Source organism: Piliocolobus tephrosceles, chromosome 13 (assembly GCF_002776525.5).
Source record: "Piliocolobus tephrosceles isolate RC106 chromosome 13, ASM277652v3, whole genome shotgun sequence".
NCBI lineage: Eukaryota > Metazoa > Chordata > Mammalia > Primates > Cercopithecidae > Piliocolobus > Piliocolobus tephrosceles.
In genome coordinates, this window is record NC_045446.1 from 51768099 (window position 1) to 51790800 (window position 22702).

Here is a 22702-nt window from a genome sequence, read left to right on the forward strand (position 1 = left end):
CTGGGCACAGTGGCTCACGTCTGTAATCCCAGCACTTTGGGAAGCTGAGGCAGGCAGATCACTTGAGGTCAGGAGTTCGAGACCAGCCTGGCCAACATGGTGAAACCCTGTCTCTACGAAAAACACAAAAATTAGCTGGGTGTCATGGCAGGTGCCTGTAATCCCAGCTACTTGGGAAGCTGAGGCAGGAGAATCGCTTGAACCTGGGAGGCAGAGGTTGCAATGAGCCGAGATGGCACCACTGTACCCCAGCCCAGGCGATGGAGTGAGATTCTGTCTCAAAAAAAAAAAAGGACAATGGGCAAAAATCTAGGAGCAAAAAGAGAAGAGAGTTTTCACTGCATTTGATTTTCTAAGGGAAATAAATGGCAAGGAAAGACACTGTGGGTGGTAGGAAAGAAAGATTAATTTTGGTTGCAGAAGGAGGGTAGGTAGAGGAAAAAGTACAGAATAACGTTTGCCACTTGATTTTTCATTAAAAAAAAAAAAAACTTATTTAATGAAAATGACCAATTCCAGATAGTATAAACATGAGTGTTTAATATGTTATTCTCTGTACTGTTTAAATTTTGTATGTTTAAGATTTTGCAACAAAAACTTCATAGTTAATTTTGATGCACACTCCTAGTTAATTACCATTACTTTAAGAGAACCCAACTTTTAATAAGTTAATTTTTAAATGCTGCCATTTAAAATATTTCTGAAAAATTCTGGCACACAATACTTTTCAGACTTCATAAGGACAGGACTTACAATTTATTCTTTAAATACAATGAGTAGGTAAGACTACAGAGCGGGCAGAGAGCACTGAAGCGGGAGCCAGCCAAGGATGAGTGCTAAGCAGCCCCGAGGGTGTGGGTTGGCCCCTGGTCCTGGCCTGCGACTCTCTTCCCCACTCTTAAAGCAGCCCAGGAATTAGCCTCCCTGACTCCGGCTTGGCCTCCCTCTTATTAGCTATCCTGCAAAACCCGGCTAGGGAGGTCTTTTCAGAGTGTTAATTTGTATGAGCCCTGTGTACACCCCGAGGCCCACAGATGAATCCCTGCTCCTCAGTGGGATGATTGAGGGCCCTTCCCTTAGGCTCCTCCAGTCTTACCTCCCACCGTATGCCCCCAACTACACAATGTTCTTCATCGTCCCCCAGATAGTCCCAACTTTATGGAAATTCTCTGACTTCAACTATGTTTAGTTCTAACGACACTTCCCCGTGAAGCTTTCTTTAATTCCCTCACTCTCAGAATGAATCACTCTTTTCACTTGGTCAGCCTCTGCACTATCCTGTTTAATTTCTACTGCAGAGCTCCCTACCTGTGGATACCCACTGGAAAAAGTAACAGAAAATTTCAGCATTCCTCAAGAACACAAACTCTGGATTCAATTCTATTGCCCAACATCTACAAAAGGACCTAGAACACACTTGGGTTCTCAATGAAAACCACTGGACTGAATTCAGTAATCATTCCTATGCCTTTCAAGTTCAAATCTATGTTGAAATCTTAAGACTTTCACTAGAACAATTTTTTTCTTTACTAAAATTTAAGTCTACACATTTTGGGGGTGATCTAGTACACAGACAGCACATTGAGAACAACTGCCAATTAGCAGAAGCATAAAGCTGACCTTTAGAATTTATTCTAACAGATTTCCAGAAGAGTAACTTTTGTAGCTAGGATGACTTATCTATCAATGTGACATCAAAATGACCACTCTCTCCTGGAGTCTGTTTTCTTCCGAGGAACATGGCAGAATTTAGAAACTACAGAACTTAAAAACATGGGCTTTAAATGGGACACAGGAGCTGTCTGTAAAGGCTGGAAGGGACAGCAGAGGAGGTAGACACCTCCTTTTCCTTCTGCCTAGAACAGGTGGTTTTTCAAACCTGATTCAATGGAATAGCCCAAGAGGCCATTACTAAGGATTTGAGAGAGAAAGTTTCCATTAGAAACATGAGTTTTGCTACTTTAAAAAGGCTAGAAAACACCAGCCCAAAGAACTCTGCCACACCCTTCCCTGGAAAGTAAAGAGAAGCTTATAAGCAACAAGGTTCACAAGGAAGACACACCTGGCAGTGGCCTCCATTGTGGGTAAGCCACTTTTCCAACTCCACAGAGGGACAGACAAATGCAAGCCTAGCTTTGGTCTTCAAATGAGGAGCATAGACTTTTGTCTACCCCTTCCATGTCTGAGTTTGTGGAGAAGTGGTGACCAGCCTGGCTACGGCAGTGCCTGCAAGGGTAGTTACTGGGATGGTCGGCCACCAGCCACCTGCTCCAGGAGGCCTTTCTATATCTTCCCAGGCAAAGCACAGTGTCTATTTTAAGCTTGGATACTTCCTGCCACTCCCCCCTGCTCCCCACCCACCCAGAAGCTATCCTTGTTGTCTTTTGGGATGACCTCAATTTTCTGTAGCAAGTTTATCTCATTAGCTAGCATGGGAGGCCAAAAAGACCATGGCTATCAGCCTGACCCCATGATGACCTTGGTAAAGATGCTTGTCCCTGCCTCCTCACAAATGTGCTATTAGACTCCAGAGCTGAACAAGGGGGTATGGATGGAGCTGGGACACCAACAGAGTTGAGCCCATATCCTGGTAATGGCTGGTTAGGAAGGTTAAGTATATGGTCTCTGAGATAAAATGTTCATGGACGGAGTGAAGTTCATGGAGGGAGTGAAAGCAGCACCAACTCCTGCAAGCAGGTGACAGCCAGCCTCTCTCTCTGCGACTGTCCTAATGCCCTCAGAGTAGTGACAAGCAGTTCTGTCTCCAGGACCGTATCATCCCCCCAGTTACTGATGACCCTCACAGCACCAACCCAAATTAAGTCCACATTTTGACCAAGGGCTCAAAGTTAAAATGTGGATGCCAAGTGAAGGGCTGGTAGCAAAGGCTGAATGCCCAGCCCCAAAGACTGTGAGGGATGACAGAGTTAGGTACAGTGTGCTGGCGTGAAGCCCTCTGCTTGAAAACATTTGCCCACTGCCACTAGATAAAATTTTATCTAAAAGAACAATTCGTTTAGGGTGTAAAAAGATCTGAGTTCAAATCCTGGCTTCACCACTTACTAGGAAGGCTTTGTGACTAGTCAATTATACTCTCTCAGCCCCCATTTCCTCAGTATCATGCCCCCAAAACAGAATACTGTAGTGAGCTTAAATGAGGGAGCACGTATTAGGCTGTCTTTCCTGTTTCAGTTCCCAAAAGTAACAATACGCTCTCCAGGAAGCTCATCCCTGCACCCCACATTTCATTTCGGCTGTTCCTGCTAACACTTACCCAAAGTGCTCCTCTAGTTTACATTCCCATTTACATGGCCAGCTCCCTGAATAGGAGACTGGCTGTTAATTGCCCATCACAGTGAGCACCATGCCTGGAACACTCAGTTGGTGTTAGCAGATGGAAAAACAAAGGACTCCATTTTTCCAAGAACAATATGGTAGGAAAGAAGGGAAGAAACTACAAGAAGACGGAGGTGGTTCTTGGAGCTTAAATGCTGAGCCAGTTGCTATCCTACTGTTTCTGTTTCTGTCTCTTCCTTGTGCCTGCCCCAAAAGAGAGTGGCCCAGGGCTGAAAGTCAAGGGAATGTTTCTTTTTTATTATTGTTAATTTTTTTAGAAACAAACATCAATACAGCTGTGTATTTTTACATATGTACATGTATAAAGCAACAGAAAAATTGTTTCTATGGAAGAAAACTCTAAAATTCACCAAGTGAGAAAAAGACTGCTTCCTATATCCCATGGGAATCCCTTCTGAACAGAAGAGCTTTATTCATCACCTACAGGGCTTTCAGTCTAGGGCTGTGTGCCTGGTAAGTCCACAGGAACCACATAGACGGTGCAGAAATACAGCAATTCATATCATCACAGATGGAAATAACATTGTTATCCGTATACTTCTTTGTACATCATTAATTCATTAGCTCAGAGAAACTAGAAACAGAGTCAGAACTTGAGCAAAAACTGGGGTAGTTACATCCATATAGAGAGTATTGCACCTTTGGTTAAAAAGCAGGATCTATAAAGTTATCTTAGTCTTCCAACTGCTCAGCCAGTGCAGCTAAAAGCCAGCCACCATCAGCCACACGTGCGAGCGAGCCAGCATGCTGCCCACTGCAGAGGGCACACCAAATGCTCCTTCCTAATCACTTGTCCTGTTCCACAGCCAGCCTTGTTTGCATAAAAAAAAGTAGAAGGACTTTGGGAAGAGTCGCAGTGTTCACCACTCAAGTGTGAAACTGTACTGTTTTTTAGTTCAGAACAAAACCACAAATTTAATTACTGTATAGAAAAATATCAGAACAAAACCAAAAAAGGCACATGGGAAAGTTATCAATATGGGCCAGAATCAATTTTTATTACAAACGAAGGCTCCTCCTTGCAAACTATAATCCCTTTGCATTTCTAAAATAGGGCACTATAGAAAAATAAAAGTCAGGTATGTTTTATTGTAAATTTTATAAAGGGAAAAAGTAAGAAGCTGTATATAAAAAATTATCAATGCCCCCATTTTTCCTATAAAATATATTTTGAGACTGAAAAATGAGGTACAAGTAAAAAAAAAAAAGTAAGTAAACTCAAGTACAAATGAAACTACAAATGGCTTTGATCAAGAGCTTTTCCATCTCTAAGATCTATCTTTTTTTTAAAGGCCACTCTTCAGATTTCTCTTTTAATAAGAGCGCCATTCACTTAAAAAAACAGTAGTAAGCAATGTGGAAGAAATCTCGCTGAAAATACTCTGCAGGAAGAGACATGCATGAAAAAGACGTATTTTTTATAAGTCTTCTTAAAAATACATCAAAAGCATGAGTTAAAATAATCTCTAAATTTTTTTAAAAGGTAATTTCATGACCACTTTGGAAATGATTCTAAAGAATTTCTACTCAATTTTGCATCTCTGGACTTTTCTTTTTTTTAAGTTTTTCTAGCCCAGGGCTGCTTGGTGGACATCTGAAGGTTAAAAAAAAAAAAAAAAAAATCATGTTTCTGTGCTGAAAAGTTATCAAGAAGAGCTCTCTGCTGCATTTGCATTGTTACTAGGAACACACACGCACACGCAAACACACGCACGCGCTCGCACACACTGAGTTTAATGTGAGGCTAGTACAGAAACAGAGAGATTAAACACAAAGAAATGTAAACAGCTCTCACATGCAAGGAAACTAGGTTACGAGAATCCCAGCACCAGGCATTCACCAGTCACCATGGAAAACAGGAAGTGAGATGCATAGCAACCACAAGCCAAAAAGCAGAAAAGCGCATACCTTTAGCTTGGAATGAAAATCACGAGATTTCCTTCTGGCAAGAACCTGAATGTGACTAGACACCTGCAGGGTAGGGGAAGGGAGGAAAACAAAGGAAAAGCCTGTAACCATGGAGATGAAAAGCCCCCTACAAGTGGGCAAGCCAGACGTACCTTAATGGCGGCTTGAATTTCTCGAACTTTCTTTCTTGCTAAGACCTGTATATGACTAGACACCTACATTGTTCGGGTTTATGAGGGGAAACAAAACAAAACAAAACAAAACAAAACAAAAAAAGGAAATCAAATATAAAATCGCTACTCTTTGGGAGGGTTTTGGGGTGGGGTTGGGGGGGTGGTTATTTGCATCTCAACAAAGCTCTGCAGTTAGGAGTACACAGTCCCAGCCAGACACAAGCCCCCAGCGCTGCTCTAAGCTTTTCATACTGGGTCATCACTGCAGTGACTTGATTCAGGATGAAAATTAAGACTCATCTTAGTTTTCCCACCCGAGAGAAATCATAGGCACTGGGAAAAACTAATTTTGGGAGGGATGAGAGGGGCTGTTTTCATTCTAAAATTAAAAAGGTGGGGGTAAAGGTAAATGAAAATATTTATAGCTTCTCAGTATCAGGAGGGAAAATCCCTTTTTCTCAATTTAGAAGAGACTATCCATAAATTAGCACATTCTGCAGAATCAAAAAGCTGAAGCTGTCAGTTGTATTCTGATCTCATTAAGAGCTCTGGATTCTGTAGCAAATGTTAAAATAATACTGACATGTAAATTAGATCTCAAAGAGAAATGTAAAGACCCAGTTAGCAGAGCTGCTTTTTTTTTTTTTTTTTTTTTTTTGCCCTTATAAATGTCTTTAATCCTTCAACTCTTTTGGGTATTGACTGGGCGCCAAGTGGATTTGCATATTATTACAAAGCGAAATGTGTGAATACAGCCAGCCAGCCATCCTGTTAAAAATCTGGGTTGAAAACCACATGGATTTGCTGAACAACAAATTCACATTGGAGAGGTATCACCAACTGCTGCCTAAAAACATCCCCAGGACGCCAGGGCGTGGAAATGTAGCCAAGCCCAGCTTCTGAAACACAATGATTCCACTGAAATTTGCATCTCTTTCAGTGGGACTTGGTTAAATTTAGAAGAGTCCCTCAGTGAAGGGTCACCGGGCAAATGACCAGAGCTCACAGACCAGCAGACAGCCCAGGTCCCGCACTGTCAGTATATAGGTGATTAGATCCACTGGTTTCTGAAATTTAGAATCTTCCATTTAAAAGTTCAGCGACTCAGACTGCGTGGTGATTACCCCATTTCCAACTCTCCAGCGGCTCTAAAATAGGATTTATAATAAACGGTCCTTTTATCTTTAACTTTGTCTTTGAGCTTCAATCATTCAATTTTTCTTTTTTCCAATTTGCTTTGGTACTTTTCTTTTTTTAAGTACAGAGAAGCAGAAACTGCCCCATCCTCTTCACCCCTCCATCTGGCTCCTGCTGTTACTTGTTTTCACCCGAATTTTGTTCTTCTGTGATTCTCAGACTTGATGAGGGCCACTAGCATCCCCCAAACAGACAATGTGCTGCCTCTGTGCGCTGGCAGGAGGCCACTTCTCTTTGTGCTGACTCAGCAGCCAGGCTCCCAGGCTGTGGCACAAGTAGCATTCCTGGGGAAGAGCCTCTCCCCGTTATAAACACTCATGAAAACAATTCCTCACTGGGAAGAGAACTGAAATCTGCTGCTCAATCTTAATGAGACCACAGTTTAGCTAGCTTTTTGGTCTGATTACAGTTTTTAAGGTTCATGCCGTATCATTCAGCATAAATCAACATTAAAAAATAATTATTTTCTGTTAACAACTCACCCATGAGGTTTTTGGGGTTTTTCCCCCTCCTTTCTTTTTTTGGTTTTAAACACTAATTTCTCATCCGTTCCAATTCTAAACTAGCTCATGTCAGAGATTTGGGCTGTTTTACATCTGAAAGAACGAGGGAAGACAGAACTCTGACAAAGGGCAGAGAATTCCTGATACTGCTCTGCACAGAGGTATTGAAGTTGTAACTTCATTTCAGTCACAGCAGCTACTGACAAAAAGCCATCGCTTAAAAAGCAACAGTTCCCTGGACTCACATCATTTAGCATTACATTAAGGCCAGTACTCAAGGCTGCTGGTGTTACTTTTTCATTGAAATTATGACTAATATATAATCGTTCCAGGATTTTACAATGCACAAAATCTCAAAATTTCATGACCTGCAAGCGCATTTGCACCTGAAGTTTTTGCAATGTTCGCAGGCACACATTTTGGGAAAGAAATGTTAGCTTTGAAATACTGCACAGGAGCAGTTCATACACCGTCCTTAGCAGTGACACTTTCCCACGTGAGTATAAAAGGAACTTGTAAGACCACATAATAAAGGGTCACTGAAATGATGAACAGTGAAAATTGAGCCAATTTAAAATACCTCCAACACTGACGTCCTTACAGGGAACTCAAATTGGGGGCTCCTAGGAGCCAAAGCATAGCCAGCCACTGCAGCCAAAATGCCTTTGTGGGCCATTCGCTGACATGCACAATTTCCAGGTGGGTTATTTTACCTGTTTTCTGGTCCTCGTCTTGCCTGTCCTGAGTTTGATGTATCTGGCTATCAATTCATTCCTACCTGAAAGATAGAAGAATTTACCATGAGATGGGTTACCAAAAAGCCAAACCAACAAAGCCCCTGAAAGCAAGAAACAGAATTCAGAATCAAGAATTTTAAAATTACAACTATGTGTTTACTAATGCTAGAAAAATAAAACAGCACAATTGTCTGCAAAAATGTTTACCAGGAAAAATTAAGATGAAAGGCATTTAAATTTAAACTTGGACCAGCATCTGAGAATAGAAATTTATCTTTTTTTTTTTTTTTCTTTTAAGACGGAGTTTCACTCTTAACACCCAGGATGGAGTGCAATGGCACGATCTCGGCTCACGGCAACCTCCGCCTCCCAGGTTCAAGTGATTCTCCTGCCTCAGCCTCCCGAGTAGCTGGGATTACAGGCATGTAATCCCACGCCTGGCTAATTTTGTATTTTTAGTAGAGACGGGGTTTTTTCTCCATGTTGGTCAGGCTGGTCTCGAACCCCTGGCCTCAGGTGATCTGCCCACCTCAGCCTCCTTAAGTGCTGGGATTATAGGCGTGAGCCACCACACCCAGCCAAAATGTATCTTTTTAAGATGTGCCTTTTTATCTGTTTGTATGCTGATACTGAAATGGGTGGTGGCTCACTCATATAAGCAACAAATACAAACAAGAATTAGTCTGGGAATAAACCCACTTCCCTTCTAGTCTTTGATTTTTCATATTCACGTTCATATTCATTTTCCTTCTCATTCAAGTTTCTACTCATAGTTAACTCCAGCCAGAATCACAGTCACAAGAGAATGAATGAGCTGCTGTGGCCATGGAAGCCCTGCAATGACAAGAAGCTAACAGTACGAAAGCAGACATCTCCTAAAGGTAGTCAGTGAAAAAAATGACTCAATCTTCTCCAAGTTATATAACCTTCTGGCGAAAGAATGATGCCCAAAAGTATAAACAAAAACCTTTTATCCGTATCCCACCAGGAAACTGAGAAGTCTTAGATAACCTGACTTCAGAAAACCATAATATAATAGGAAAAAACATCCCCAGAAGCTAAGCAGAGAAATGTATCACTAAGATACCATGTGAAATAAAAATCACACGTACAAAACATGGGTTCTTCTGAGCAGGTCCTATTTATGACTTCAACTTGCTCTAAATACCAGGAACTGAAATTATTTCTAGATATTCCATACAGTAAATGGAAAACCACCATTTCATAGCACTACTGTTGGCTGGTTTTGTATCAGCTCAGCTCCATCCTTGTGAAAAATTCCTTTGGCCATGAACAAGTCTGAAGCCCACTGCTGTGGCATTCACTCATGTGCTTTACCAGCCTGAGACTATTGTGCTAAATGCTACTTCTCCTTCAAGGCCTCACTTGGATGTCACTCCCTTGGGGAAGTCTTTTCTAATTGCCCAACTAGGTTTGGTTGTCTTGCTCTACACCCCCATGGTGGCACGAACTGCACTTCTCCTTCCTAGGATGTACCCAAACTGTAACAGTATTTATAACTTTATAGTTAGCTGTAAAATTTGTGTTTGCTGCCTCACTTCTTCCCAGGTATACTGCATACTTGAAGAGGGGAAGAACTCTGTCTTCTTCCTCAAAGTACCCCTAGCACCTACCACACTGCTGGGCACAGAGAAAAGAATGAATAAGGAAATAACACAGCCTCTGCTGAAAGGAAGTGACCATATCCCCCAGATCTTCCTTAGCAGACTAAAGAACTGGAAACACTGAAGACCAACATCAAAATGTCCTTAGGGAAATCTTGTCTGAGAATTCCAAAGACTCTCTCATCACTGCCTAGAATGTCCTATAGTCATGGCTCTGTCCACCACCTGCCAGTACTGGGACTGTGCAGGACATGGTCATCACTGTAAGGCAAAGGAATCATGAAATCTTGGGGCTAGAAAGTATCCCTGGGTCATCCATTCCCATTCCTGAAAGTCTAAGTCCTCATAAGCCTAAGTCAGCACTTCTAAAATTGAGGAAGTAGCCCATTCTATCTTAGAACATATTTACGAATAAGAAGACCCTTCTTTGGGGGGTCTGCTTTAACTTTCATCCCAGATCCTTCCTGTTCCTCTTAACAAGAAGTCCAGTCCTTTATTTATATAACTGCCTTTCAGATATTACTGGCAGCTCTCAGGTCCTCCTGGAGTTGTACACAAGCTAAACCTTCTGTGTTCCTTTGTTATCTGACAAGCTTTGGAACACTCCCACACACCATCTTGTGACCATCCTTTGTCTGTTTTCCTTTCAAAGCTTGGAGTCCAGAAGTGTGGCAGTGCTCCTGCTCCAGCATCAGAGTGAGTTTATTACCTCTCTCATCCTAAATACTCTACCTCTGTTAATGCAGCCAAACACTGCATTAAATTTTTAAGGAGCACAATAAATTATCAATATATGCCAACTTAAACTTCTAGGTCTTTTTCATATGGGTTCCTCTTTGGATAGTCCCTACCCCTGTTTCCAGTCTTTTTAATGCACAGCTGAGATTTTCGGACCTCAAAACAGAACCTTACATTTTTTCTACTCCATTTCATCCCCTTAGATTCAGTCTATCATGCCTGCCTGCAAGATCTTCTCAGATCCTGCTTCTGTGACTGAACCCTTTTACCACAGGAAAAGGACCTCTAAATTCAGTTTTGAGGATTGCTTTTCCAAGCATTCTCTTTCAAACTTTTGAGAACTACCAATATCCCCTGTAGTGTCATTGCATCTACTTCTCCATCTCTCAGATGGTTGTAGAGATTTTGCAATCTGTCTCGAAGGCTTGCTGACAGCAGAGCCCAGCTAGGAGTACCTAATTACCAGAAGCCAGAGCTAAATGACAATGTCTGCAGACAAGCCAAGCATCCTCTAGCCTGGGGCCTCACTGTGCATCCTGTTCAGGGCTATTTGAGTGGCCAAGGTGAAATAGATCCAGGGCTCTGTATTACATACAATTTTGTCTGAACCTTGTCCCGATGACAAAAATGTCGCCTACCCTCAAACTTGCTTATTTTCTGGGAAAACAGACAGAATAGCTTGATGGGTGTGACACAAAACCTACAGAACTAATTTTCAATTTCTTGCAGCACTTGGGGTGGAAAGAATAAAATCAATATCCAAGACAGCCCTATTTGACTCTGTACCACAGCCTATACAAATGGCACCCCTTAAAGTTAAACAGTGTCAACTCATACTTTGACTGAAGTACAATCATGTACCACATAATGACATTTTGTTCAACAATGAGCTGCATACATGATGGTGGTCCCATAAAATTATAATGGCATGTTTTTACTGTATCTTTTCTATGTTTAGATACTCAAATACTTACCATTGTGTTACAATGGCCTACAGTATTCAGTACAGTAACACCACACAGGTTTGCAGCCTAGGTGTGTAGTTGGCTATTCCATCTAGGTTTACGTAAGCACACTTGATGATTTTCTAACAATGACTAAAATCACCTGCTGATGTATTTCTCAGAACGTATCCTGTTGTTCAGTGACTTCTAAAAATTATGACTTCAACAGGTCCTTACTGAGTACTGTGGTCTGGGCATTACGCTGCAGTCATTATTTCATTAAAAGCTCGTCTTAACTCTCATGTCCTTGCTTTTCAGATGAGCAAGCTCACTTTTCAAAAACCCATGTTCTTTCTTTCATCTATGTTTCAAGCCATGAATAGTAATTATTTCTTTTAAGTATTAGAACTACCTGCTTTAAATTATAAAATCTTCCCTGAAACAAGTCTTAGAAACCTAATAAATTCTCTTAAATGCACTAAAATATTGCTTATAAAACTAGTACAATTTCAACCTTCCCCCAAATCAAATGCCTAAATCAGCTAATTCATTGTACATTTTAATTTGGAAATACAGGCTGATCTGTTATCTAGGCCAAATTATTTTTTTTAATTACTTGAAGTATCAGATATACATAAATCCTTTAAATCAAAAACATTAACACTATGGTTTTAATTCTATTAACATTTTCTATGTTTAATTCTAAATGTTTCCAGAATTAAACTATACTTACCCATTTAAAGAAGTATGCCATTCCAAACAATTCTGGAAGATCTTTTTGGCTGTTTGGGATTGTATATGCATGGTTGATATCAACTAGGTTCTGAAGACAGTCTTGTCAGTGGCCCTGACATGACATCCTAAGCCCTACCTATATTTCCTTCTTTTATTATTTTTTTGAGACAGGGTCTCACTTTATCACCCAGGCTGGAGTGTAGTGGCATGATCTCAGCTCATTGCAGCCTCAACCTCTCAGGTTCAAGCGATCCTCCTGCCTTAGTTCCCCAAGTAGCATGGGACTGTGGTAGCTCATGGGACTACAGGCTTGCTCCACCACACCAGACCAGCTTTTGTATTTTTTTGTAGAGACAGGATTTCATTACGTTGCCCAGGCTGGTCTCGAACTCCTAAGCTCAAGCGATCCGCCCACTTTGGCCTCCTAAAGTGCTAAAATTATAGGCATGAGCCACTGCACTGGCCCCTATGTGTATTTCTACAGCCCTGCCCTCCAAAGGGGTGAGCTTACAGATTCCACAGCCCTGGATTTTAATCATGTTACTAAGATGCAGCATTTCCTAAGGGCCAGAAGATAAGCAGCACCATCACTGATGTAACTGAAAGTGCTTCTCCAAGCTACACAGCATAGTCCTGCTGCAGCCATGATCTACACACACACACACACACACACACACACACACACAGAGAGAGAGAGAGAGGCGCTTGATTCAGCAAACCTGATGCTACAAAAATGACTTTCAATAAAGTTAACTTAAATTATTATTTTCCTAAAACAATCCTGCAGTCACCTAGGGACCGTCTTCCTTTGTGCCTTACACCACACCTGTCTAATGTGTCAGACAGATATATAAAGCTTCTTTGTAACACAAAAATTCCTTTAGAAATGCACAATATGTCACCTCTTTAAGCCTCAGATGCTGTAGTTGTAGCTGCCCTTGTTTTTCCCACTGGCTGCACATAAGCAGCAAGGACAAACACAGCCTGACCTGTCACTTTTACACTGTCATCCTCTCCAGGCACTGTAATCTAGTTTTTATTTCATTTTATTTTTTTCCCCCTAAATAATATAACACAGTTCGAAGTGAGCCCATCATTGGCTTCTCTTACATCTTGGATTGCCATGGAAATTCTTGCTAAGGAGGCAATACAGAGAGAGATCCCAGCAGAAAGGCATGGAGTTTGCACTGTGCTTGCCTTACCAGATAGAAGACCGGTTAACGTTGTTGTGGGCTGTATATATAATGGGATGTGGCCTCAAGGTCATGTTTGAGGCACAGCAAATGAAGGTCTGTGGCTAGAAATTGTAGCCCAGAGACACTCAAGCTTTAACAGTGTAAGAGCCACTTTGTAATTGAATGGAGTCAGGGAGCCACCAAGAAAGAAGCAACAAATGCAGTGCTCCTCTTCCCGGGCCATGGCCAGTCCTAAGGCAAACTCACACCCATGCAGGACTGGACTGCCCTGGGCCTAGGAAGGAGCTCTAGCTTGGCTTCTCTAAGGAAACATCTGCTGGCCCTTTCCCTTCACCGGGAGGGATGCGTGAGGGTTCTCCACCCCCTTCTTCCACATTAAAACAATGAAAATCAGAAAGAAAACTTATTTCCCTTGAATGCTAGACCAAAGCTACATCAAACAAGGGTCTTCCACATACCCCCCACCCCACAAACCCTAACTCAGTCCAGTAGTACTACTAGATTATCGAATGTTTCCTGTGAACACCTTGAACTTTGTACGTGGGTGCACAACTGCTGTCACAGCCTGTACTGTCCTTGCCCATTTCTGCATGTCTGGTTTCTGCCTGTCTTCCCAAGGCCTCATCCTTCATGAGCCTTCCAGCTGGTGGAGGCCTCCCCTTTCCCTAAACATTCAAAGCCTTTAACCTGGGCTTCTTTGCTGGTAACGCGTATCTTTTTCTGCCCTATGTGATATCATTTCAGCACGTGTCATGATCGCAATCAGGTCATAAAGTCCTTGGCAACAAGAACCAATGACAGGAATCTCTTCTCTGCCTCCCTTTCCCAGGTGGCTCAACATTTACGGACCGAGTCATTCTTCAGGTCAGAAAAGAGGCTCCTACATCGCTGTAGTCCCAGTTTGGCACCAGATCATCAACGTAAAGTTTAAAAAAAAAAAAAAAAGGAAAAAGATAACCCAGTGGAAAGAAGCAAAGAACAATGTCTTCCACAGGGGATCCACGCCGGCATCAGCACAAAGCATGGGGAGAGTGATTTACAAAGAAACTTCTCAGGCAAGATTCTACAAGACAGTGTTAACCTGCCTTCTAGTCATATGCCCCCACCAATCCTTTCTTTTTTTTTTTTTTAATAAGTTCTAGCTCTGCTGCCCAGGCTAGAGTGCAGTGGCATGATCATGGCTCACTATAGCCTTGACCCCCCGGGCTCAAGTGATCCTTCCACCTCAGCCTCCCAAGCAGCTGGGACCACAGGCAGGTACACCATGCCTGGCTAATTCTTAAATTTTTTTTGTAGAGACAGAGGTCTCACTATGTTGCCCAGGCTAGTCTCAAACTCCTGGTCTCAAGTGATCCTCCTCCTGCCTTGGCCTTCTAAAGTGCTGGGATTACAGGTGTGAACCACTGTGCCCAGCCCATGGAGTCCGTTTTTATCAGCTGGGGTTCATCAAAAGGAAAAAAATATTTTAGGATATGAAAGCCAATACTTGGCCAGGCGCGGTGGCTCATGCCTGGAATCCCAGCACTTTGGGAGGCTAAGGTGGGCAGATCACGAGGTCAAGAGATCAAGACCAGCCTGGCCAACACAGTGAAACCCCGTCTTTACTAAAAATACAAAAATTAGCTGGGCATGGTGGCGCATGCCTGTAATCCCAGCTACTTGGGAGGCTGAGGCAGGAGAGTTGCTTGAACCAGGGAGTCAGAGGTTGCAGTGAGCTGAGATCATGCCACAGCACTCTAGCCTGGTGACACAGCGAGACTCTGTCTAAAAAAAAAAGAAAGAAAGAAAGAAAAAGAAAGCCAACAACCAAAAAGTATAGATGAAGGGGACACTGAGGGAACCACATGTCACTGTCTTGGGAGAGGTCTACAGAATGGGGGTGTTTTATCTCCCCATCCATCCACCTGAAGATCTAGGAGGTATGTATCTGTGGATACTGCCAGAGGAAGCAGTAAAGAACATTTATTAACCTGTGAGGAGCTACTAATTAACCATTTCTTCTACACTGATGCCATAGCAACTTGTCCCAGCAACAGTAGAAAAGAAAGCCCTACAGAAGCTGGCCAGTCATCCACTGGTCACACATGGACTGTGTGTGGATGGAACACAAACAACATGCTAAAATTATGGGGGTAAGAAGATGCCATCTCAAACTGGGTGCAGTGGCTCACGCCTGTAATCCCAGCACTTTGGGAGGCTGATGCAGGAGGATAACTTGAGCCCAGCAGTTTGAGACCAGCCTGGCTGAGAGTGAGACCCTATCTCTTTTAAAAAACAAACAAACAAACAAAAAAATCAGCCAGGCATGGTGGCATCTGCCTATGGTCCCAGGTACTCAGGAGGCTAAAGCAGGAGGATCGCTTGAACCTAGGGGTTCAAGCATGCAGTGAGCCAAGATCACACCACTGTACTCCAGTCTGAACAAGAGAGTGAGACCCTGTCTAAAAAAAGAAAGAAAAAGAAAATATGCCATCTCTACCCTGGAGGTTCTTATGCCTTGTTTGGAAGAACTCTAACCCATGAGAACTGGTCAGATCACCCTAACATGCGCTCTCACAGGACCCTACACCTCTTGCTCACAGCATGTAGCACGGCTACTGTGTTCCACTTATCTGAATGACTACAAGATGAACATGTGCCCATCCCTCTACTACCAGACAGAGAAGTCTACGGGAGCCTAGAGCACAAACTGGGTTTTGCTCATCACTGTGCACCCAGTGCTGAGAACATAGCAGGTCCTCAGTGGGTACATACCGATGGAGTAAATGATGGAGTGAGAGGGACGGAGAGCCAGGGAGGGAGAAGGGGCACAGGCTAAGATTAGGTGTAAGGACAGGCTCATGAAAAACAGCCTCTGAACCAGTCTCACAGCATGTCCAATGAGAAAGTTCAGACAGCAAGGTCTCGGTGAATCCCCAATATAAATCATTGACCAGAAATCAGCACCAATGTGGAAAATCACCAGAAACAGCCAGGCCACCCATTCAGGGTTGTCAGGGGCTGATCCTACTTGTTCCCAAACTAGAAGGACTGACGGCCCTCAGGTGGTAAACAGTGGCAATCCCTGGAGAAAATATGTGTCTGCATTCACCCAGGGGCTTATAAAAAACAGCTTTCAGAAAAAGAACATGCAGGGAAAGGCTGTGTTAACTCCTGGTTACTCAGAACTTCTATCTCATATCCCTGCAAGTGTCTGGCGATAACTCAAGTCCCACCTTCTCAGGAGTCTGTATCAGTCAACGGCAGCTGATAACATTATCACGTGCTGACTCCATAGAACTCCTGCATCTTAGAGGAACTGCTTACAAACTACACATTTGCATTGGGTTACAAGAGTCTGAAAGAGATGAGCACGTAAAAATGTCTAAGGCTGCGTGGTAAATACAACACTGCTATGTTAGATAGAAGTTATTTCTGTTGTAACTATTTCTAGATGAAACATAAATATGAATGAAGTTTTCTTAGTGGCTCACTCTCTATGAGGCAATAAAGATACGCCACATAATCTTACTTTCTTAATCCTCTAATGAATAGTTTCACTAGCCTTGATACTGTAACTATGCCTCTGATCATTTTTCTTTCTTTCTTTTTTTTTCTTTTTTTTTTAAGACAGAGTCTCACTCTGTGGCGCAGGCTGGAGTGCAGTGGCGTGATCTTGGCTCACGGCAAGCTCTGCCTCCCGGGCTCACACCATTCTCCTGCCTCAGTCTCCGGAGCAGCTGGGGCTACATGGGCCCGCCACCACGCCCGGCTAATTTTTTTGTATTTTTAGTAGAGACGGGGTTTCACCGTGTCCGCCAGGATGGTCTCGATCTCCTGACCTCGTGATCCGCCCGCCTCGGCCTCTCAAAGTGCTTTTCACTCCTGTAAAGGAGTGAGCCATTGTGCCCGGCCAATCATTTTTCTTTCTAATCCATCCTCTACACAGCTACCTAAAACACCGCTCTCAGTTATAAGACCTTCCATGGTTCCTACTGCCCACATCTAAAGGAATAAACTGCTTTAGTATGATGTTCAGTATTGTCCCCACCATCTGGCCCCTAACTATTTTTCATGACACACCACCACCACCTTAATTCATTTTACCACCATCAAAATACATATCAAGCTTCCAGTTCCCTGAACCCATCCTGCCGTGCTAAGGTATTATAGCTGCAATACCCCTTAAGACCACCAAGGAAAATCTTTCCAGGTCCAGCTCAGATGTCTCCTCCACGAAACCTCACCTGACACGTGCCTGAAACATGTGCTAGACGTGAAGTGTATGGAGAGGGGTAAGCCAGGGAGCCAGGTGCCCAGAGCTCACTTTACCAGACCAGTGACTGGGAAACACCGTAATATTATAAAGTGACACAAAATGTGCTATGAGTTAAAAACAAATCACTTAGTATACGAGGGGAATGATGGCTTGACTCTTAACTAGGCAAGCAGCGTGAGATTCACCATTCTTTCCTGGTCTCATAGTTCCTTACTTCATGTGTCAGGGCACCGCCCACAATCAGACTCTGCTGAGTTCCCTGTGTAACAGACTACAAGCTTCTTCAAGGTACAGTCCATGTCTTCTACATCTTGGTATCCCATACACTTAAAGTGTAGATGAGATTTAATGGAGGCCAGGCATGGTGGCTCATGCCTGTAATCAATCCCAGCACCTTGGGAGGCCAAGGCGGACGGGTCATTTGAGGCCAGGAGTTCGAGACCAGCCTGGCCAACATGGTGAAACCCCATCTCTACTAAAAATACAAAAATTCATTGGACGTGTGGCACACACCTGTAATCCCAGCTACTAGGGAGGCTGAGGCAGGAAAACTGCTTGAACCAAGGGGGCAAAAGTTGCAGTGAGCCAAGATCGCACCACTGCACTCCAGCCTGGGCAACAGAGTGAGACTCTGTCTTAAAAGAAAAAAAAGAAAGAAAAAAGATGAGATTTAATGGAACCTGAACTTGCTGCCCCCAACTGTGACCTAAATAGACTGCTACCCACAGGCTCTCAGGGGCCCAACATTTCCTGCCACTCATCTTGCAGGCATTTACCTTTTCTTTCACCTCCACATCTAGTTATGTTGCCTTCCTATTCCAACAGGTCCTCATCCACTACAAGCAAAACACAAACTCCTTAGCCTGGTACCTAAAGCTAAGAGCCCACTCCAGTATAAGGCTCCTCTATTCTAGTACGTGGATCTTCACAGAGTTCCCTAGACCACTGTCATTCTTTCCCAAAGATATCTCCATGCCTTTGTGCAACCACCTATCCTTACATGTTCTTTCTCTTCTCTTTTGCCTGCAAACTCCTATTCATCCCTGTAAGCCCCACCTGGAACACTTTCTCCCCGATGTCTGCTGGGAGCCATCCAAACTGAGTTAGTCATTTTCTGCTGCACCCATGCTACTGCTGCACTGCCATTACTTATCTACAGACTATTCACCCGCCTCCTACGATAGTGACTGTTCCATGGTAAAGCACCTGTCTGGTTCTCTGTGACCCCAGATCTGGTAGCTATTAAGTACGTGCTCGATAAATAATTTTTTTGTTTTGTTTTGTTTTTTCCGTTTTTTGGAGACGGAGTCTCGCTCTGTCACCCAGTCTGGAGTGCAGTGGCACAATCTCAGCTCACTGCAACCTCTGCCTCCCGGGTTCAAGTGATTCTCCTGCCTCAGCCTCCCAAGTAGCTGGAACTACAGTTGCCCGCCACCATGCCTGGTTAACTTTTTGTATTTTTAGTAGAGATGGGGTTTCACCATGTTGGTCAGGCTGTTCTCAAACTCCTGACCTCAGGTAATCTGCCCGCCTCGGCCTCCCAAAGTGCTGGGATTACAGGCATGAGCTACCGTGCCCGGCCATTTTTTTTCTTTTTAAAATAAATTTTATTGCATATATTTGAAGTTTACAAAATAATATTAAGAGATACATATAGATAATAAAATGGCTACTATAGTGAAGCAGATTAACATAGCTATCATCGCATAGTTATTTTTTGTGTGTGACAAGAATAGCTAAAATCCTCCTAAAAGTGCCTAGTATAATTCTATTAACTATAGTCCTTATGTTGTACATTAGATCTTTAGACTTGGCCATTCCACATATCTGCTACTTTGTATCTTCTGACCTACATATCCATTTCCTCTCTCCTCTTCTGGTTCTTTGTATCCTCGTTGTTGTCTTTCCTCTACTCTGTATATATATGACTTTTTTTTTCATTAAAAAGTCCACATATAAGTGAGATTCCACATATAAGTGAGATCATGAAATACTTTTTCTTTCTGTGTCTTGCTCAATAAATGGTTTTAATAAACGAATGAATGAGCTCACCTCTTTTGTACAAAGAAAATCTGAAGAAAAGAGCTAGAAAAAGATGATGAAAATTAGACAGCACTGCCAGTATCACCTGAAATGTGTAAATCCTTTTAAAGTTGCAACTATTTCAGTGAGAAGTGGCACAATTTTCCAGACCTTTGTTCTGGTCTCTTATGGCCAACACATGCTCGTTGCTTCTTCATGCTCTACACCCATGTCCCTGCCACTTCCCCAAGCCACAGTCATAGGGACCAGGTCCAAAAAAAAGCTAATCTTAACATTAACCCAAGAAAGTCTTGTTAATGAAAAACTTTGCTAAGAGCACTCTATTTATTAATTATTTGGCCTTAGAGAAGTGTGAAATCCACACATTTGAAGTGCTAAACACTGCTAGTCTCTAACGAAGAATCTTTAACGATACAATGCTGCCGATTTCTGGTTCTTTGACTCAGAGGTATGACTGTTTAAATTTTTCTGAGGAAAATGGACTTATGATTTGTGTGAACTTGGGAAACTTGCTCAACTTCTCTAGACCTCTATTTCCTTACCTGTAAAATGGAAATAACAGCTCCTACTCTGGAGAGCTGCTATGTGCGTTAGTAACAGAAAATGGGAAGGCTCCAGCACCTTCAGGGGCTCTAAAATAGTCCTTTAACTATTTTTGAGACGGAGTTTCGCTCGTTGCCCAGGCTGGAGTGCAATGGCACGATCTCGGCTCACTGCAGCCTCCGCCTCCTGGGTTCAAGCTGTGCTCCTGCCTCAGCCTCCTAAGTAGCTGGGATTACAGGCATGAGCCTCCATGCCCAGCTAATCTTTTGTTATTTAGTAGAGACAGGGTTTCACCATGTTGGTCATGCTGGTCTCAAACTCAGGTGATACACACACCTTGGCCTCCCAAAGTGCTGGGATTATAGCCCTGTGTCACCGCACCTGGCCCAGTTCTCTAACTGTAATGTAATGTCACTGCACCGGGTTTATATGTCTTCACTGCTTGAACTGATATATAAAGTCCTAAAAGGGGTTAAAAAAAGGCTTCCTGTTCAGGACACCATACTACATGGCATCTGGTATAAACCCATGATGCTTCTATTGTTATAATGTTGTTGAAATTGAACATCTTTTCCAATCTTTACCTCCTCTTCACTTTTTAAACTGTTATGGTCCTAAAAATTGTTCCCAAGTAAACAGAGCATTTATTGTGATATCTTAACGTTAAGAGGGCACTATGCAAGCTACATGCTTGCTACAGTCATCTTTTAATTTGAAATGGATTCTTCAGTGAATAAATAGCAGGAATGAGGTTTTTGCCAGAGGGTAAGTATAGCCAAAATTCTTAAAATTTGTGACAGACTGTAAATTAATGCCTATGAATAGGTTGGAGGCATTGCATTAAACAGCATGTCCCTCACTGGACGTCCAGTATTTAGTTCTTGTTGTAAAAACATAACTATCACCAGAAGAATTGTATCAACTTCCGAAGCTGCTATAACAATAGCTACACAAAGGTAAGTCATGCAACCATTAAGTCAAAATGGCATGCTCAGGGACGACTTGCTGCTTAGAAAACATGCTGAAGATACTCCTAAATGTCTAGACACTCAGTAATCTAATAATAATATGGAAAGTATGATGAGAAGGAATGACATTTTTAAAATGCACTCGATTTGAAGAAATTGAAATTTGAGGAATAAGCTAAATGAAACACTACTGCAGGGTTTAGAGATAGTGCAAGGCTATAGAAAGTTGGGCGAAAGCAGGGCATGGTGGCTCACACCTGTAATTCCAGCACTTTTGGAAGGTCAAGGTAGGGGGATCACTTGAGGTCAAGACCAGCCTGACCAACATGGCAAAATCCCATCTCTACTAAAAACACAAAAAATTAGCTGGGCCTGGTGGCATGTGCTTGTAATCTCAGCTAGTCAGGAGGCTGAGGCACGAGAATCGCTTGAACCCAAGAGGCGGAGGTTGCAGTGAGCCCAGAGAGCGCCACTGCACTCCAGCCTGGGCAACAGAGTGAGATTCCATCTCAAAATAAAAAGAAAGAAAAAAAAAGCAAGAAAGTTGGGCAAGGACATGCACTGCGTATCTACTATGCATAACTATGCAAAGCACTGCGGGTTTTTTTGTTTTTTGTTTTTTATTTTTGAGGCGGGGTCTCACTGTGTTGCCCAGGCTGCAGTACAGTAGTGTGATCATGACTCAGTGCCACCTAGACCTCCTGGTTTCAAGCAATCCTCCCACCTCAGTCTCCCGGGTAGCTAGGACTACAGACGTATGCCACTATATGCAGTTAATTTAGTAGTAGTAGTAGTAGTAGTAGTAGTAGTAGTAGTAGTAGTAGTAGAGATGGGGTCTCACTGTGTTGCCCATACTGGTTTTGAACTACTGGCCTCAAGCAATCCTCCTGCTTCAGCCTCACAAAGTACTGGCATTACAGGCATAAGCCACTGCACCCGGCCAAAGCACTGTGCTTATATACCACAAATTTAACCTTCACATCCACATAATTCTACCTAGCTCAGCATTTTATACATGCTGAAAAACTGCAGTTCAAAGAAGTTAAGAAATTTGCCCAAGTTCCCAAACTAGTTAAGCAGTACAGTCGGGATTTGAACCCAGCTTTCTCTTCCAAGTTCCTTATTCCTTAACATTAGACCAACTGTTAAGCGTTAATGAGAACAAAATCTTAGATGGGGGCAGAATTCAGTCATAAAATGGACTGAACTGTACACACATCACTTTAAAGTTCTCTATATTTCTCATCCACAATACAGAATAAGGCTTCAACTCTAAGCATCCAAGGCCTACATAATCTGGCCCCAAGGCACTCCCCTCTCCCATTCAATAAAATTCATAGGACATTTTCTATATAAAAGGAATTGTGCTAGGCTCTAGAAGAGAAACACGCTGGAATAATACACACTCTCTGCCCTCAGGGAGTTTATGGTCTAGGAAGAGAAAGGAGGCTAGAAGCCAAACAATGGTAATCAAAGACAGAACAATTAGATTGATAGGAGATGTACTGAGGAAGGGCCTGAGACAGGTGCCCAGAGATGTTTTCTCCTAGGGTTGCCATGCTGGGTCATTGACCCCACTGCCCTAGCCACATCTGACCTATCTCAAAACTAGCAGCAGCCAGAGGTAACCCCATATCAGCCAGTGACTACAGAGAAAGCAGGGGCCTAAGAAACAGGCCTCCCACTGGAGTTGACCAAGCAAACCAAGAAAATCAGTTGAGCTTTAGATTCAGGACAGTCACCTCGTTTTTCTCCTCCTTTTAAATTTCCAGGCTGG

At 42.8% G+C, this 22702-nt stretch overlaps 1 protein-coding gene across 4 annotated transcripts in view; it reads right to left on the minus strand.

Moving 5' to 3' along the window:
* Positions 1 to 22702, minus strand: part of TEAD1 (TEA domain transcription factor 1) — a 270156-nt gene that overhangs the window by 74007 nt on the left and 173447 nt on the right. For 2 of the 4 annotated variants that reach the window (XM_023230874.2, XM_023230875.1), the window contains exons 3-5: positions 7852 to 7916; positions 5418 to 5480; positions 5266 to 5328 (exon numbers count right to left, since the gene is read on the minus strand). In XM_023230874.2, the coding sequence (XP_023086642.1) occupies positions 5266 to 5328; positions 5418 to 5480; positions 7852 to 7916 (191 nt within the window). The remainder of the gene's footprint in view (positions 1 to 5265; positions 5329 to 5417; positions 5481 to 7851; positions 7917 to 22702) is intronic. The other 2 variants (XM_023230876.3, XM_023230877.2) reach the window with 1 other exon arrangement.